The sequence below is a fragment of the Thamnophis elegans genome, chromosome 9 (assembly GCF_009769535.1).
Source record: "Thamnophis elegans isolate rThaEle1 chromosome 9, rThaEle1.pri, whole genome shotgun sequence".
Classification (NCBI taxonomy): Eukaryota; Metazoa; Chordata; class Lepidosauria; order Squamata; family Colubridae; genus Thamnophis; species Thamnophis elegans.
This window is the reverse complement of record NC_045549.1, coordinates 58,444,685-58,458,666: the sequence shown is the minus strand read 5'-3', so window position 1 is coordinate 58,458,666 and position 13,982 is coordinate 58,444,685. Positions and strand designations below refer to the sequence as shown.

General features: G+C 39.0%; 1 protein-coding gene across 1 annotated transcript in view; it reads left to right on the top strand.

The window, feature by feature from the left end:
• The first annotated feature begins 780 nt into the window (after window positions 1–780).
• MAP9 (microtubule associated protein 9) overlaps window positions 781–13,982 on the top strand; it is a 16,552-nt gene continuing 3,350 nt past the window's right edge. The window contains exons 1-3 of the mRNA XM_032223652.1: window positions 781–914; window positions 6,373–6,454; window positions 8,782–9,354. Of these exons, the coding sequence (XP_032079543.1) occupies window positions 840–914; window positions 6,373–6,454; window positions 8,782–9,354 (730 nt within the window). The 5' untranslated portion in view covers window positions 781–839. The remainder of the gene's footprint in view (window positions 915–6,372; window positions 6,455–8,781; window positions 9,355–13,982) is intronic.

Genomic DNA, 13,982 nt, shown 5'->3' with positions numbered 1-13,982 from the left:
ATATGTCCCCATGGGTACTATAAGAAAGAATGCTTCTAGTAATTTCTATAGATAGCTATTTTACAATCATATTTGTAAAAAATTAATAAAGTAACGCAAGTAATTAATTTTCTGGATAATAATGAATCTCTTAGTACTGCTCCTAGAGTGGCATGATGGAGTCACTCATTACTATTTACTGAAATCATTAATGCAAGTAAGAAATCAGTGCATCTAATCTCTAACCCACTTAACAAATTTCTCATTTAACAGCATAAATTTTGGGCTCAATCACTGGCATAAGTTGAAGACTATCTGTAGACCAATACACACTCAAGAGACTTATTTGAGCAGTATCTCTCATGAATTCTAAATCTATGCATTGCTTCTTTGAAGGCTGGTAGCCCCACTCCATCATACATTTGCCACTTTCTGGATTCACCCAATCATTTCCTCCAGCTGGCTTATCTAAGCTAAGATGGGCAATGGTCTAAATAACATCTTATAGGCTGGACAATTACATGCATGTTGAAAACAACAGCTTTCCAAAACTGAAGGCATTTCTGTATAACTGGGCAAGATGATAGATGATAGATGCTATAGTGCCATGTCAAAATCAGTACAGTGTAGAAATTACTATCAATTTTACTCTTCACAAATTTGTCACAGCAAATTTAATTGTGAGAAATTAGATTATAATGTATGGTGTTTTAAAGGAAACAGTATGTATATTCTTTTAGATAATATGAATACAGTATCATTTAAATATTTTCTTTCTCTTTTATTACATTCAAAAGAAAATACATCTTTACAGGACTACAAGTTGAATATGTAAGCTTAATTAACTCAGATCAAGCAACATGTCTGATGAAGATATTATCACTACTTTAGCCTATACCAAGAGCCCAAAGTTCTCCAAAAGAATCACTTTTCAGGTAAAATAATTTTTCTGCTTTGTGTCCTGTTATTGGAAATCTGAGTACTTCAAAACATTTGAAAGAGGTGCTTTCATAAAACTTGTTAGCTTGACAAAAGTACTCTTTATCATTCTAACTCGACATTCTCTTGAAAGCTCATATAACTCTAAATGATGGTCCCTCTGTCTGCACACAAACTATGCAGGTACTTTAAAACCTAGGAGAGGGATACTTTATTAATGTCAACATAGTTTGCAAAACACCTCTTTAAACTGTTTTATATAGCCCTGTCATTGCTGAAATGATGAACTGTTTTATATTTACATACATATATTATGTTTTGTAACTGTGCAAAAACTGGGCCAACTGCCAAAAAAACTATCCAGGTTTTTCTTAGCAATGGCGTGCTAGTCAGTACCTTGTATTTTTTAAAATACTAATGATTATTTAGAGTTTCATCATGTCTGAAATATGTAAGTGCCAAACTTCTCTGAAGTATATTTGGATTGATAATTTAATTATCATCAAGACATTGTTGACTGTCAGCAACCATATAGATTTTCTCCATGACAATCTGTCTCTAGCTTAATCTTTCATCTTTCAGTGAAATAGAACACTCATATCCTGTGGTTCATTCATCACCAGGATAACTGAATCTATTCACCTTGCTGCTCTTTTTCCTTCTTTTCATTCCTTCCACGTTTCCCGGCATTGGAGTCTTCTTCAGAGAGTTAGGTCTTTGCATAATGTGTTCAAAGTAGGATAATATGAGCTTGGTTATTTGTGCCCAAAGTGTTAGGCCTGCCACCTTCAGCATATTTAACTTCACCGGCATCCTTTCCTAAAATGCAAGGAAGGGGAAAGGCAATTGGCAAAGTAAGGCATGGGCATGAGCATGGGAATGGACAGTAAAGGGTGTGTGTGTGACAGGCTGGTAAGAACCAGAGGTGTCAGTCTGGAATAAACTGGCTGGCCAAGGAGGAGGAGCTTGAGAACAGAATGCGAAATTACATCCAAGAGGCTCTAAATCTCAAAGCTGTTTCCAAAATATCAAAAATGAATTCTATTGGAGGACTTCCAGTGAAGATAGCCAACTAAATATACACCCAGGGAGGGATCCCTGAAGGGTTTTTCACTGGGATATAGTTCTTCAACTACTAACAGAAGGAATTGGCATTTCTTAAGTTTATATGACTCGCCTGGGTTAGGGAGTCTGAGAATTACCCCTCAAGATCCTCCAATACACCTCATGTCTGCAAGTAACTTCAGGAGCTGTGCTTCAAAGCAACTGAGTGCTAAAACCTGGTAGTGGGTAGGGCTGCAATCTGTTCATCATTGAAGAAGCTGACATTTTGAAATTCACTTTCACATTTTGAAATTCACCATTTTACTCAAATGGGCAAGTTATGCCTTTTATTTTTTAATCACCTTTAAGGCAGGGGTGGGTTTCAGTTTTTTTTACTACCAGTTATGTGGGCATGGCTTGTTTGGTGAGTGTGGCTTGTTGGGCATGTGATGGTGGGCATGGCTTGTTGGCCATGTGACTGGGCGGGCATGGCTTCATGGTTATGTGACCATATCAACCAATCATTGTGACTGGGTGGACGAAGCTGGTTGGTCATGTGACTGGATGGTCATAGCTAGTTGGTCATGTGACTGGGTGGGCATGGCAAATTTGACATCACTCACGTCAAGGAGTGCCTTGGCTGGCCTCTCCTCAAAGAGGAGATACAATTTCTCTGTCTATTTATTTATTAATTCTGAACATCCAAAATAAACTATTTAATCCATGTATACGTATATGCCATATGTATACATACATATTACATAGTATAGTGTGTGTATAGGCATACAAAAAGATACATTATCTACTATATATATACTCTATGTATATGTACGCACACGCGCACGCACGCGCACACACACACACCTCTACTAAAACTATACACGTTCAATCTCACTGCATGTGGAAAAACACAGCCGGAGTCCACTTTCTGCCACATATTTAACTATAACTTCTGTACATTAGACTACCTTCAGATGTTCTTCCCTAGCCTGCCCCACACCCAATCACTCTGGATCTGTTATGCAGTGCTTATTGCTACTGCTGCTATTGAGCCCAGCTACCACTTTGCTGCATGACAGAACCAGGCAGATTTGGGGGTGGTGGTGGTGACAAAGCAGCCTTGTTTCCTTTATACTTCCCTTTTGCCACTCAGATACCGCCGTGAGGAACCATTAATCCAAATGGAAGGGATCCCCACTCTTCCTCATCCAATGAGCTGTTCCCAGCCAAGCACAGCAACAATCATTCAGCAGCCCCTGCATGTCTTTCCCTCCTCGCTGAAGAGAAGAAGTGATCCGACTGCCGTTCCTTGGGCCAAGCGGCTCACCGTCACCGCCAATCCAAGGGAAGGGGGGAAAAAATAAAGTGTGGAAAGAGATGTTTAGTTCTGCCCTGCCATGGGAGGTGTAGAGAAAAGTGGATTTGAGATCGATAAAAGCCTTACTCTTTAAGAAGATCAAGTTCCCACGTGTTGCATTTTTGCCCTCCCCAGCCCCCAGAAGCACTTTGCAGGCCTCCCAAACTCTCTGCATGCCCGATTTTTCACAACAAAAGGGGTGTGCAGATGGTTTGGGATGCCTGCAGAGTGCTCCTGGGAGCTGGGGAGAGCAAACACTTTTTTAAAAATGAACTTCTTCAAAATCGTGATGCGTCTTATACTCCATTGCGTCTTATACTGTGAAAAATACAGTAGCTGAAAATGCAGAGGAGTCAATTGCAATTTTGGAATATAAACCTGACAGGTAGTAAAATTCTATGCAGCTACAATGATCACATGGAAAATTCAATTTCAGAGAGAAGGGGGTCAAGCTATTTTCCAAAGCACCTGAAGCAATGGTGGGTTGCCAATATTTTTATTACCTGTTCGTGTGTGCTCCTGTGCTTGCACACTCGTGACGCTTCTATGTGTGTGCAGAAGCATCCAGGTGAGTGGGCGGAGCCTCCTGCCGCCGCTACTACTGATTCGCCCAACCTGGGCCGAACCAGAAGCAACATACCTCTGATCTGAAGGCAAGGGAGAGATTCAAAGACCAAGGAGAGATTCAACCAAGAAATAAGGAGGAACTTTCTGACAGTGAGAACAGTCCAGCAATGCAACAGCTTGCCTTTGGAAGTTGTGGGGGCTTCATCATTTGAGACTTTAAATAAGAGATTGAACTGCCATTTGTCAGAAATGGTGTAGGGTCTCCTACTTGAGCGGGTGTGTGTGTGTGTTGGACTAGATGACCTATAAGGTTCCTTCCAACTCTGTTAGTCTATTATCTGTTATGTTTACATGCACCAATTTTTCGTAGTTATCTCTAACAATTTTTAAAGAATCTGTATTTACACACATACTTACCCACTTTCCCATCATGTAACCAAGGGCAAGAGCCATACTGTTTGATATCATGTATTTTATTATTAGGGACGTTATTGCTTACTATTATTATTAGTAATATCTTTTAACTATTTTAAACAGTGATAATTCTTATCTATTGCTGGTTTTGTGGATTAGATAGACTTGTCTTTATAGAAATGGTTAGTTATAAACTAATGTGTAAAAGCAAAAAGTTGAGGCTGGAGGTTTTTTTTATCTTGTACTGTGCTAAAAAGAGTCAAATGTCTTTCTTCCCTTTTTTCCCTTGTACCTTACAGTTTCTTTTCCCCACTCTTTTTCCATCCCTTAATTTCCTATTTCTACCTTTTTTTTGTATTTTATATATAGATAAAACAAAAAAAAGAATACTACTGGACACTGATTGATTGGTCAAGGGGGGCGGCAGGGAAAGGGAAAAAAAAGCAAGCTTTGTGTAGGAATACTCAGATCCAGCTTTACCTTTGCTATAACCACTTGACTTTAGTAAAAGAACCTTTCACTTCAATGAATGGAGTCAAGGGTTTTTCTTTCATAAATGTCCAAGTGGGAACAAGCTTGACATTTGGCCTCTTCCAATATGTTGGCCACTATATCATTTTTCAGGTTTGCAGGCTAAAATGTTTACTTTACTGATTCTTTCTTTTGCTGTCTATATTTTATTGGGCATTCCATCAGTTCCTAGAGCCTTCTGGACTATTAATGACTAGGATTAATCAGGATCACCTATCTTCATCTTCTACTACTAGAAGTTCTTGTAAGTGGGAATATCTTCTAAGGTATCTTGGATGTTACATCTTTCCTATACAGTATTTCAGTATACTCCTTCCATTTTCATTTTATCTCCTTTAAATCAGCTACCATCCTTTGGCATATTTAGTTTACCAATTGGAGTTTTGAACCTCCTTTTGAGTTCAGAGATCTTTGGTTTCCATGTGTATTCTGAGATCTAGTTACTCTCTTCTGTATATTTCATTTTTGAAGTCTTTTTCTCACAATCACTCTTTAAAGCAGTTCTTGAAAACTGGTGGTTATATGTTCAAACTCATATTATGGAAACTGATTGGCTATCTTCTTCTTTAGCTTGGAATTTTGCACATTAGAATTCATGATATGTTCCACAGTCAGAACTGGCAATATCTTTGATGTTACAATTGGACTCTTCCACCTCCTTTTAACAATATAATAGACAATATGATTGCTATATATTCCATAACTATATCTCATGTGTATGTATACGTGTGTGGCAGAGGTGGGTTCCTACCAGTTCGCACCTATTCGGTAGAACCGGTTCATCAAATCTACCGAACCGGTTAGAAGAGGTTCTACCAGTAGATCCGGAAAGCAGGCCACACCTACAGAAGAGGTTCCAAAAAATTTTTAAACCCACCACTGGTGTGTGGATATTGAAAGATATAATAATTAGCTAGGTTACCGTATTTTTCGGTGTATAAGACACACCAGAGTATAAGACGCATGAAGATTTGGAAGAGGTAAACTAAAAAAAAAGTTTTTGCACTCTGTAGGCCTCCCAAACCCTCTGCACACCTCATTTTCTGTGAAAAATGGGTCATGCAGAAAGTTTGAGAGGCCTGCAAAGTGCTCCTGAGGACTGGGGGCAAAAACAAGCAAAAACCAGCCTATTTTTTGCAAAAAAACAGGGCATGCATTGGCTTTGGGAGGCTTGTGGAGTGCTCCTCGGGGTTGGGGGGGGCAAAACCGAGCAAAATGTGGCCCATTTTTTGCTCATTTCTGCCCTCCCCAGCCCCCAGGAGCACTCCACAAGCCTCCCAAAGCCTCTGCATGTTCATTTTTCAAAGGGGGTGAGGTGTCGGGAGGCCAAAAATGCTGTATTCAGTGTATAAGACACACACAGATTTTTGCCCTCTTTTTTGGGAGGGAAAGGTGCATCTTTTACTCCAAAAATATAGTAGTTATTTTAGAAACAGTATTTGAATTGCCTATAAAGTTTGTAACACTTCTGTTTTTGAATTCATTCTGGAAAATATTTGTTTTTCACATAATAATATTCTTTATGTATTAATATATTATAGGAAGAGCTACAAGAAGCACTTCTTGCTCGTGCAGTAAATCAGCAGGCTGAAGAATATTCAGAAGACTTTGAAAGTGATGAATGTACGTTGAGGAAGACTTAAATGTTGTACTCTGTGGATTTCATTTTTAATCATTTTTAATATATTTTTTAATAAATATAGATGGTGTTCATTGACGGGCAGAGGTCCTGTCCAGAGGTATTGCATGGTTTGGTACGCTTTCTGCTCCTGTTTAACATCTACATGAAGCTGCTCAGTGAAGTCATTAATAGCTGTAGAATGAAGTATAGCAGTATGCTAATGATAGCCAGCTATATAGTGAAGTAAACAATGCTTCCAATATCCTGTTTTAGTGTCTGGAGGTTGCACAGGTCTAGATGGAGTAGAACAAGCTTCAGCTCAATCCTGCCAAGACAAAGTGACTTTGGGTTTTAGGGTCAGGTGGATTAAGGAATTTATCACCTTTGGTTTTGGATTGCATTTCTCCAAACCAATGCATTGCACAATCTGAGAATCCTGTATTTAAAACTCCTGCTCAAAGAATAACTTTGAGTTGTATCTATTCCTGAATCAGGAGGCTCTAGATTTAATGACTCACAATTACCTCCTGTATAGATTACTATAATGCACACTATTTGGGGCTGTCTTTGGGGCTGTACTCAGAAGCATAAATTGCTGCAAAATGAAGCACTGTGAGCAGTAATGTGCATACCTAGCTCTTTACATATTAACCTCTGCTCTACAAACTGCATTGATTACTAATTGGCTCCTGGGACTAATTGCTGGTAAAGCATGCTGGTAATCTATATATATATATAAATGGCTGTGTGTGTCTGTGTATGTTCCAGCATAACTCTGGAATGGCTCGAGCAATTTCAACCAAATCTGGTACACAGATTACACAAATACTGGGTGGGGTGGGGGGATGTAAGACAGCCCTAATACCCCCAGGTGTGTGTGTGTGTGTGTGTGTGTGTGTGTGTGTGTTTGTGTGTGTGTAACCCTGGCATGCAGGTGGCATGCAGATTTTCGGATCTCTACCGTGCATTGAGCACCAAGACCCTGACCACCATTTTGATGAGAGGAGTGGGAAGCTTCGAATGAGGGGAAAGCCCTCATGGCAGGGAAAGTGGCAGCAGCCGAGAAGCAGGCACGTGTGGCTCCTGTTCCTCATGCAGGGGTGATGGGGGGGGGTAGTTTCGCGGTCGGAGGCGGGGACTTGACTGGGTGGAGTAAGGGGACACTGGACTGCTGGCTCAAGAGGAAAGGGGTACATGCGCACGGTACACAGTAGTGGGGCTCAAACAGGCTGTGGGAGGAGGAGCACTCCCCCGGCCACCATGTTTGCAGCTCGGCTACAGAGTTTCTGCCTCGGACACTCCTGAGGAGCACCGAGAGAAAAGGCGGATGCATCAGGGTCACTTTGGACTGAGTGGTGGCCTTCATCCTCGCTGCTGCTGTTGCTTCTGCCACTCTCGGGCTTTCTTTGCCCTCTTGCCTGCTGTGCAGCTTCTCTGCGAAGGAAAGCGCCCCAGCAGAGGAGTCTGGTTTGTTCCCTGTTTGCTTTTGTCATTTTGGGCTCTTTCTCTCTTTCAAGCTCCTTCCTCATTTTCTTCTCTTCAGGTGGAGTTGTAGGAAGGCCTACTCGGACCCAAAACGGGGTATGGGGGTGGTTGTGCGCGCATGTGCAGGGACGTGGGGAGCATGGCGTGTGTGTATCGCACAACACTATAAATATAATTCATTATTTTTCCTGTCTAATACAGGATTAGGAAAAATAAATACCCAGGCAACGCCAGGTTATCAGCTAATAGTCTATAAAGCCTTACATGGCATGGGTCCAGGTTATTTGAGGGACCGCCTTTCCACAGTGACATCTGTCTGTCCCATCAAGTCTAGCAGAAGAAGCTTGTTACAGGTTTTGTCTACGAGAGACTATTATCTGGCAGATCCAGCAATAGGATTGTGACCTCTTGGTGACTGCTGTATGATTTAATTGTGTTTAACGTTTGTATTGTTTGTATGGTTGCTTCTCAAAATGTTTTAATATATTTTTTATATTTTAATTGTAAGCCACACAGATTCATGAACGTGAGATGGGTGACTATATAAATTGAATGAGTTATTGAATATAATATGATTAATAATCTCTTTTTATACTGAACTATAGCAAGATGTACAATTTATCTTAATTGATTCACAGATAAAATTTTGCTTTGAATTACAACATACCATATTTTGACAATTGTTTCACATAATTTATTTGTCACTTTGGAGAGGCATAGATTGATTTATGCTTGGCAGCAGAAAGTGTGAGAAAAGTGTTAAGTACTCATTGCTGTCAAAATCATTCTTTGACTTTGCACTGTTGCTCTTTCTTTTATACATGAAATGTCAATCTTTTTCCAGACTCAGAAGAGGAATTTCCTGAATCTGAGGAAAACATCTGTCCTAAATCAGCAGTCTTTACAGTATCACCATCTAAGTTTAATCTTTGTAACAGGGACACTTTAAAAAGTGAAAGTGCCGATGACTTGTCTTCATCAGAGGAATATGAGGGACCTCAATATATGTCCATTCTGGAGAGAAAAGTTTTGAGCAAAGAGAGGCCAACTATTCCTTTTTCACTAAGTGAACATCCTGAATCATGTAAAAGGAGTACAGCAAAACAATCCATTCCATTTGGAATATCTTCGTCAAATCACTGTTCTTTTGGAAAACAAACTGGTAACTTGACTTTAGCAAACTATAAAGAAATGCCTCAAGAAGCAACCACATCAGAAAATAAACAACTGATCAAAGACACCAAAGGTGACACAGTTATTGAAGAAAGATCTGATTGTGAAGAAGACTACAGTCATATGGAGGAAACAATTAGGTGTGAATTGTCATTAGAGAAAAAGGATATGATCCAGTGTAAAATGGAAAGCAAGCCAGTGCCAAAGCCAAGGGAGTTCAAGACTAAGGCTACATCAGCATCAGGTAAAGGAAATTTATTTAAATGTTATTGCTTAAATTGTGTAATTTCCAAATTAAAACAAAATAGTTTTAAAATAGAAACTTTTTTATTTAAATAAAGTTTTAATTCTTTGAATATATGTATTTAAAAGGGAGAAAACCATTGTCTTTCTATTTGACAAAGTAAGTTTTGTTTAGTTTATTTAAAAAATTAAAGCATTGCCATTTTGCCATGTGATATAATGTAGAATTACTTATAAGGCAGCAGTATATAGGTAGTCCTTGATTTACAACAGTTCATTTAGTGATTGTTCCAAGTTACAACAGCACTGAAAAAAGTGATTTATGACAATTTTTCACACTTAAAACCATTGCAGCATCCCCATGGTCAGATGAGCAAAATTCAGACACTTGGCAACTGACTCATATTTATGATGGATGCAGTGTCCTGGGGTCATGTAACACCTTTTGCAGCCTTCTGACAAGCAAAGTCAGTGGGGAAGTCAGATTCACTTAACAATTGTGTTACTAATTTAACAACTGTAGTGATTCACTTAACTGTGGCAACCAGGGTCATAAAATGAGACAAATTCAGTTATCAAATGTTTCACATAGCAACAGAATTTTTGGCCTCAATTGTGGTCATAAGTCTAAGATTGCCTGTATTTAGATGCCAGGCATTGCTTTTTTAAAAAAGTTTTTATTTTTACACACATAAACACATCAACAAAAACAAACACATGACTTAAGACAACATAAGAACAAGAAGTTCCATCATATATCATACAGTAGTTCCGTATCGGTTTCTTTGCAATTAGTGTTTTTCCTTTCTATACCTTTCTATCTTACATTCATGCTCTCTTTATTCATTATCCATTTTTATGTACAATTCTATATTTATTTATACTTAGCTATTTATAACCAAATATTGTTTACCTATAATGTGCTATATATTCTTACTATCATTTATTCTCTAACATACAATTCTGGGTATACATTCACATGGTTATTCTTTTTCTTTGCCAATCTTATACTATTGTTATTCCATTTAAGAGATTATAGGGTAATTTGGATTGTATTGTTTACCATCCCTAGCGTCTGTTATGACACCACCTTATTTTCTCTTTCTTTTCTCTCTCCCTTCCTTCTCTACTTCCTTCCTTCCTCCTCTCCTTCCCCTTCTTTCTTCCCTTACCTCTCCCCTACTCTTACCCTCTCTCTTCCCCTTCCTACCCTCTCTCCTTTTCTTTTTCTCCCTTCCTCCCTCCTCTCCTTCTCTTTCTCTCCCTTCCACCCACCTTTCCTTATCTCTTCTTCCCTTATCTCTCCTCCACTCTTCCTCTTCTTTTCCTACTATCTCTCCTTCTCTTTCTCTCCCTTCCATCCTCCTCTCCTTTCCCTTCCTTCTCTCCTTTCTCAACTTCCTTCCTCCTCTCCTCTCCTTCCTTCTTCCCTCCCTTTCTTTTTCTATTGTTATAGGTGTCTCTTTCAAATCTCAATTTATGTTTTCTTGGGGATGGTATTTCCACAAACCCATATAATTTCATATCATTTCCTTTTTTCTCTTTCATTCTATAGTCTATATGCCAGCTATCATCCTGAATTGATTTCACCATTCTTAACCTTCTTATTTTATTAAACATCTGGGCTTTTTTTTTTTTTTTTTGGTGCATTCAGTCCATTCAAATTTATCGAGATAATTGTTGTTTCTTGATCCATCTTTAACTGGGGTTTTTTTTTTTTAACTTCTGGTTTGTATCTGACTTTTCCCTCTCGCGCGTTCCTTCTCTGCACTCTCTCTTTCTTGCCTCTGTTCTTCTCTCCTGTTTCTTTCGTTATGTTCTGATGTTTCTTCCTCTTGAACTCCACTTTCCAATTCCTCCTTGCTTCCTTGTTCTATTTCCCTCTTGCGGTATTCTTCATAGAATTTCTGTGCATCTTCTATATTCTCTATCTTATATCTTTTTCCCTGCCAAGATACTAGAACCCCTTCTGGTACCAACCTTCTGTACATTATTCTGTTTTTATTTAACTGGTTTGTTAAGAATTGGTACTGCCTGCGTTGTTCCCGAATTCTTCGTGGAATCTGTTTGAGCATGATCAACTCTTTTCCCTGTAGAGTAATTGTCTCTTCCCTGGTTTTTTTTGTACATTTCATCTCTCGTTATTTTTTTTTAGCAAATCTTACATGCACTTCTCTCGGGAGTCCATGTCTTCTGGCATAATTAGTATGCACCCTATAAGCTTCATCAATGTCTCCTCTCAATTCTTGTTCCTTTTTTTAAAGAGATTCAGTGAGAATTTTAATTACTTTTCCTTTCACGTCTTCCTCCTTCTCTTCCGGTATGTTTTGGAATCTTAGGTAGAATGCAGCTCTTTCATTTTCCAGTCGGATTATTGATAGTTCTAATTCTTTATTAAGTTGTTTATATTCCAATTCCATTTTTCCCATCTTCTGGTCTGATTGTTCTATTTTTTCTTCCATACACTGGATTTTCTGTTCATTGATTGTTAAGGCCTTCTGTATCTTTTCAATTTTATCATCTACAATCTTAATAGTTCCTTTCAATTCCCCCATTTCATTTTTCATTTCTTCATGATTCCTCCTTGTTTCTTCATGATTAGTAGTTGTCACTTCTTGGCTTTTTGCCAGTGTCTCTTGTATCATCTGGAGGATTGATTGCATACTCTGCATCGTTGGAGCTGGTCCCGCTGTTTCTGCCATCTTTTCACCTTTCTCCAACCCAAACACACTCTCAATTGATCTTTGATTTGATTTGAGGAGGGGGGTGTTGCTGAGATCACATTGGGTGTAGTTTTTTCCCACTAATTTTACTGAACTTGCCATTTTTATCCCCCTATTTATCCTTGCCCACAATTGCATATACGTTTTACTTTTACTTCTACTTTGTCAGTAATATCTATGATATAAATAATTATATATTTCAATATTCAACAATAATTAACTGTCCTTAATATCACATTTCAATCCCTAAACATTCCTATGTAGCATTCTATCCTGTTTGATTATTTGGTTTTTGGTCTTTACTTAATATATATCATAGGTTTATATATTACACTATTATCTTATACCAATAAATGTCTCTCAATTTTATCAATTATACAAGCATTCAATCCTCGTCTGTGTGTGTGTGTGTGTGTGTGTGTGTGTGTGTGTATGTATGTATGTGTATATATATATATATCACCTTATGTCATCAGAAATTTTCTTACATCAGATTTCAGGGTTTGGATTTACAGTCCACTAGGTGTCACCCTTTCCTCAGTCTCACTGTTAATATCCACGAAGCAAAGTTCTCTTTCCAATACAGTTCTCTATCTATTGTCTCTGGCATTGTTCCAAGCTCCGAGGCAAGTAAATGTCAAATACTTATAAATTCAACAAGCAGCAGAAGGAAGGGTGAGCAGAAAAAGAAAAGGAACTCAGTGTACCATCCCAACTGTTAAATAATCTCTTCTTTGAGCTTTCCAAATCTTTTCAGCAAATATTATTTTCCACTCCACTCCTGAAGTCCATGTCAGATTTTCGTTCTCACTGTGGCTAATTCCTTTAGCCTCTTCTGGCTGTCCCTTCCGTCCCAGCGTCTCTGCGGCAAAATTGAGCTGCAAAAACAGCCTCTCTCCCGGCGCCTTCTTCTTTCCAGCTCACCCTCTCTGCCAGTTTCGCGTTGCCTTCCTCTTTGGGTTGTCAGCAATAGTAACAAGCATCCAATTTCCACTGCTTCTCTGACTATTCGCTTCCTTCTTATGCGGTCGCCATCATTCAGGTCCTAACCAAAAGGCAGGATATTTCCTCATCCGTTTAGGGGGTTTCTCCTATCCGCAGGAGGATTTGCCTTATCACCCCAGCGTCTACCGAGTATCCCCCTTAATCTGTTGGTCCCTTCAGGATCAACAGTGCTCAAAAATGAGCCTAAACGAAGAAATTAGAGTTAGAGGTTAGGAGAGCTTCCTTCCCTCCACTCTAAGCATGGTGACGTCACCACAGGAAGTCCCAGGCATTGTTTTTTAAATTCAACCTTGCACCATGATGACCAGCTCGACCAGGATAAAGCAACAGACACAATTTACATAGACTTCTGTAAAGCCTTTGATTCAGTGGTACATGACAAACGACTTCTAAAACTAAAATATTTGGCATTTCTGGATCCCTGTACAAGTCAAAATAGGGAGCACTTTATCAAATCCTGCACTTGTTAACAGTGATGTCCCCCAAGGTAGTGTATTAGGATCCACTCTTTATACTTTACGTAAATGATCTTTATGACCATATCATAAGCAACTGTGTTCTCTTCGCTGATTATGTAAAACTATTCAACACCACTGACAATGCTACTGCCGTACGAAGAGACCTTGACTATGTGTCAGAATTGTCAAACAATTGGCAACTCCAAATCTCAACCAACAAATGCTCTGTCTTACACATTGGCAAAAAAAATCAGAACACCAAATACAAACTGGGTGGATATGACTTCGTGGATGACCCTCACTCTGTCAAGGACCTTGGAGTACTAATTTCTAATGACCTAAGTGCCAGAGCTCACTGTAATAGCATTGCCAAAAAGGCATTAAGAGTCTTAATCTTGTGAAGCTTCTTCTCCGGTAATATTCTATCGCAAACTAGGGCATAT